The sequence below is a fragment of the Cynoglossus semilaevis genome, chromosome 14 (assembly GCF_000523025.1).
Source record: "Cynoglossus semilaevis isolate Cse_v1.0 chromosome 14, Cse_v1.0, whole genome shotgun sequence".
Taxonomy (NCBI): Eukaryota; Metazoa; Chordata; class Actinopteri; order Pleuronectiformes; family Cynoglossidae; genus Cynoglossus; species Cynoglossus semilaevis.
The window spans coordinates 13,553,991-13,559,154 of NC_024320.1; the positions used below are offsets into that span (position 1 = coordinate 13,553,991).

The 5,164-nt window shown below is 46.0% G+C and overlaps 1 protein-coding gene and 1 long non-coding RNA gene across 3 annotated transcripts in view; one reads left to right on the top strand and one right to left on the bottom strand.

The window, feature by feature from the left end:
- The window catches only part of LOC112488046 (uncharacterized), a 232,748-nt gene that overhangs the window by 45,368 nt on the left and 182,216 nt on the right, over positions 1–5,164 (bottom strand). The gene's annotated exons all lie outside the window — the stretch shown is intronic.
- On the top strand, positions 1,410–5,148 carry slitrk1 (SLIT and NTRK like family member 1). Its single transcript, XM_008325262.3, has one exon. The coding sequence runs from the start codon at positions 2,999–3,001 to the stop codon at positions 5,108–5,110; it is 2,112 nt and encodes a 703-aa protein (XP_008323484.1). The 5' UTR covers positions 1,410–2,998; the 3' UTR covers positions 5,111–5,148.

A 5,164-nucleotide genomic window follows, 5' to 3' on the forward strand; every position in this document is an offset into this window, starting at 1 on the left:
TCGACGTGGAGATTGTTGACAGTTGAGGAATAGAGGTGTCTGTAATTATTTGTTTTAATTTAGTGATACAAAGTGGTCACACAGAGCAGCTCTTGTGAACCTGCATGTAAAAAACACACAGACTTTCAATCACTGTACAAAAAAACCCAGAAGAATAAATAGATAAAACAAAGCAGAACCTTTCCTCTGTCTACATAAAAGGCTTAAACTCACCAAGCACATTTTTTACCAGGTCTGTTTACATAAAAGTACTGTTCCTCTGGTGTCGACACACAATAATGTGACCCGACAGTATCTGCATCACATCGTGATTCTAAGCCCCATGGATTTATTCCTTGGGATACATTCATTTTTATAATCCAATTAGTTTTGACTCCAAGATAAGTGTTTTTTCCCTAATACAAATATGATTTATCCTGTTTGTGGGGATTATATCAGACTCCAAATATTTGTCCTACAAAGACCATGCCAAGCTAAAACAGAGTCAGAATATTTTATCAGTTAATTTTCTTTCAGGGAAAACAAAACGCTGAAGCGTGACTAAGCTGCGTTTGTAATACCACTCCTCCATATGCTATAGATAAGGGCTAGTGATCATAGTACATATTCTGCAAGCATGCATACTGGACTAAATCCCCGGGATTCTCCACCACCACCCACATGCACCCACACACATTTCCAGAATCCAATTAATTAGCGTGGATGAGTGATGTGTCCTTGGCACGGCTCTACGACCGTCCACCTCTTAGCCTCTGTTTCCCTCTCTCTCATGGGTTGACTATCGGGTTGCTTAGTTTAGCTCAAACATGTCAGTGCGCATTCTGACCTGTCTGCACTGCGGGGCGCCATGACAGAATGAATGATTTTCTTTAAAGTAGCAGCATGCAGTGGTTTCTAATGAATGCATAATACTCGCTTTTGTTTTCATTTTACCCAGTCCTGCAAGTAACTGGGACATTTACCAGGAGACAGTAGAACAAACTGGTAGAAGTTACACAAGTTACTGGATGCAGACCCTGTTTGTCATCATTATTTAAAATTGTACTTCCTCACACAAAGAGAAATTAGAGAGAAAATGGAAAATGAAAATGTGCCCATTTATAACTCACTGCTCGCATTTGTTAATGAACAGTAACCAAAAGATGGTGATTTTATTCCTTGGAGTTGTTCAATCACATTAGTTATGAGAAGGCAACTTTCACACAAACAGAAAATGATTTAAAAATGACAAGGTGTACCTATGGTTTAATCAGACAAGCAACAGACTGGGATGTAAACCAAACAGGCAGGTCCAGTAGGTCTGACAGGTGGACAGAGGAAATCATAACTGGAGGGTTTTACAGCCACATGTAGATCTGGTGATGTTTGGCTCATTTCAACAGCTAGTAATGCTCCATGGGAATCTCTTGATTGTTCAGGATGGTGTGAGTGTGTGGGTGTGTGCGTCAGTGTTTGTGTTTGAGTGTGACCTGCCTCTCATTCTAACTGCTGAACACTGCAGATGAAGGAAAAGAGGAGTGGAGGAGGGCTTAAGGGATATGTGGTGTGTGTGTGTGTGCGTGTGTGTGTTTGCCCCACCATGCATTGACTTACCCCTTTTAGCTGATCCATAAGGTGCAGTGTGTTCAAGCCACTTTATTTTCAGCCTGTTTTACTCCTTCTCTCTCTCTCTGTTTAATTGTTTTTCGTCTTAAAGGAAAGCGTTTTCATCTTGGAGGGAAAAAAAATCAAACGTCACGCACACATGCGCATATAGAGTGCCACAATGACGCATCGTTTGTTTTATATGGATTTTTTTGAGAGCGAGAAAAAAAAGGAGAGAAAGAGAGCGAGGGGGAGAGAGAGTGGGGTGAGAGAGAAGGGGAGAGAGAGACTTTCCTATAGAGGATAATTATTTTTACCGCATTCAACAGTGTTTTCAGTCCAGGGACGAGAGTGGGACAGAAAATGCTGAAACTACTGCCGTCTACTCTACACATAACATTCAAGTTTTTCTACGGGAACTATTGAGGATATTCATCTTCCCAAAGATGCCCACTTTGAGACTTTTTCTCTAACGATGCCAGACTGAAAGCAAGACTTTAGGAGATGACTCGATTTCCCCCCCGCTAAAAAAAAGGAATATACCCTGTGGTGAGGGAGCCATAAAGTTTGATTAAAGAAAGAAAGAAAGAAAGAAAGAAAAAAAATCGGCCCATATATGTGAATTGATTTTTCCTCCGCTCTCTCTCTCTTTTTAACATTCCCTCGGTCAGTCGACGGATTTTTGCCATTACAGCTCAGTAGAGGGTGTCAGATCTTCCTCGGAGCACGGAGCAAGGATGAACACAATCTCTGTGTTCCTTTTCTTGTGATTCCCAAATCGTCACCTTAAAAAGAAAAGAGGTGTCGGTGCGTGGTGGTTTTTGTGCCAAGGGGCTAGAAAGAGAGAAGCGGCGCAAAGGAAAGACACGCGAACCCTGAAGAATGTGGGAAGGGGGATGCGGGTGATTTTGCAGCGGTGGGATCGCCGCCGTAGCTCCAGCGCAGGGTGTGCATTCAGCACCACGGGAGAGGGAACAGCTCCCTGCGCCGCAGCACCACTGGAGTGGAGAGAGAGAGAGGCAGAAAAGAGAGACAGACAGGGCGAAGAAAAGACAAGGTTTTGTTCGTTTTCATCCTGCCAAGGTCAGTCTGAAAGCAACTGAAAAAGTCTAAACATGTGCCGGACTCCGCAGACGCTCGCTGGTATTGATTTTCATTATAAACACTCGAAAGATCTGAAGAATCGGTCGATGTGAAAGAGACGTTTATGTTTTCAAACTGGAAGTCTGGACACGATCGCGTTAGACGCAGCATGGATCTGTAATGATATTTGTCGGGGGAAAAAAGACTGCATCATCTCCTCCCGAAATGTCTACATCTTTGTCCTTTTTTCTCTCTCACTCCGTTGATGTAGACTAAAATCACAGCTCGTATGTCTTGAAATTGGGAATGACTTGCTCACGTTGAAAAGAAAATGCTGCTTTGGATTATTCTGCTGAATGCGGGTCTTTGTGTCGCCAGTGGAAATGTTACAAGGGACGTTTGTAAGGAGCAGATATGCTCCTGCAACGAGATAGAGGGAGATGTGCACATAGACTGCGAAAAAAGGAGCTTCACCACTCTGCAGCATTTAACTGGCCCCAGCTCACATTTCTACCACTTGCTGCTGCATGGGAATTCTCTGTCCAGGTTATTTCCCAACGAGTTTGCCAACTTTTACAACGCTGTGAGCCTGCATTTAGAAAACAACGGCTTGCACGACATCGTCCCCGGCGCATTTTTGGGGCTGCAGCTGGTGAAGAGACTGCACATCAACAACAATAAGATTAGATCGTTCAGAAAGAGTACATTTCTGGGCTTAGACGACTTGGAATATCTCCAAGCTGATTTTAATCTACTGAGAGATATTGACCCCGCCGTTTTCAGGGACCTTAATAAACTTGAAGTGTTAATACTTAACGACAACCTCATTAGTGCGATACCACTGAACGTGTTTCAACATGTGCCCATCACACATCTCGACCTGCGGGGAAACCGAATTAAAACGTTGCCTTATGAGGGGATTCTCGAACAGATACCGGGCATTGCGGAGGTTTTATTGGAGGACAACCCGTGGGACTGCAACTGTGACTTGATTTCTCTAAAAGAATGGCTAGAGAACATACCGCATAATGCACTTATTGGGAGGGTAATATGCGAGGCTCCCACCAGGCTGCAAGGGAGCGACTTAAACGAGACGTCAGAGGAAGATCTGTGTCCTTCACAAAGTGGTGGAGTGGACATCAGCCTGGTAGCCCCTCCCACACAGGAGGAGACCTCAGCTCCTGTGGCCCGCGGCTCACGTCCCACGCCAGACAAGCCCAGCGGAGACAGCGGAGCCCCAACACCTGGCGGCCACGGATCCAAGAGCCGCTCCAAATCTCGGGAGAACTGGCAACTGAAAACTAAGCCCACTCCAGTGTCGACAGGTGAGAACGGGGAGAGGGAGCAGCTTCACAACATGACGTGCCCTCAGCCATGCAACTGCAAGCTGGTGGGCTCAAGAAGAGGGCTGGGGGTCAACTGTGAGGGGAAGAAAATTGAGAGTCTGTCCAACCTAAAGCCCAAACCCCTGTCTGCCCACGAGCTGAACATGAGAGATAATAACATACACGCAGTGAAGAAGAACCAGCTGCTTGGCTACTCCAGCCTCAATTTACTTGATCTGGGGGGGAACAACATCAAAGTGATAGACAATGGCACCTTCCAGAACCAGAGTGAGCTGAGATGGCTGTACATGGATAAGAACTATTTGGATACACTGGTTGCAGAGATGTTTGTGGGCCTTGTAAATCTGGAATATCTCAGTTTGGAATATAACGACATTCAGCTCATAGTGGCCGGCGTGTTCAGCCCCATGCCAAATCTGAGGGTGCTGTTCCTCAACAATAACTTGCTCAAATCTTTACCCGTGGACGCTTTTCTTGGGATTTCTTTGTCCAAAATCAGCCTACACAACAACTACTTCCCCTATCTCCCTGTGGCTGGCGTACTGGACCAGCTCAATTCAATCATACAGATCGATTTGCACGGGAATCCTTGGGATTGCTCATGCAACATTGTGCCCTTCAAACAGTGGACAGAGAAGTTAGGGGCCGACGTCATTGTGAGCGACCTAAAGTGTGAATCCCCCGAAGCATTCTGGAAACGAGACTTCCGCTACGTGCGGAATGACCTCATGTGTCCCAAACTTTATGACAGAACCCCTCCTACTTCCTTGTCCAAAAACAGCACCTATGCCCAGGACTCTGGGACTCGCCCGAATTCTTATTTGGAGCCCAACAGGGTCTCTATCTCAGTGCTGGTCCCCGGGCTACTGCTGGTGTTCGTCACGTCCGCTTTTACCGTGGTGGGAATGCTTGTCTTTATTTTGAGAAACCGAAAGAGGTCAAAGCGGAGGGATGGGAACTCCTCGGCCTCAGAGATCAATTCTCTGCAAACTGTTTGTGATTCGTCTTACTGGCACAGCGGGCCCTACCACACAGACGCAGGCGCTCAACGGGGCTTCGACTGCAGCACGCACCTCTCCTCAGCAAATGATGCGTAAAAGTGTGTGTGTGTGTGGAGGGGGGGGGGGGGTTTGGGTTACAAACAGCGCGAC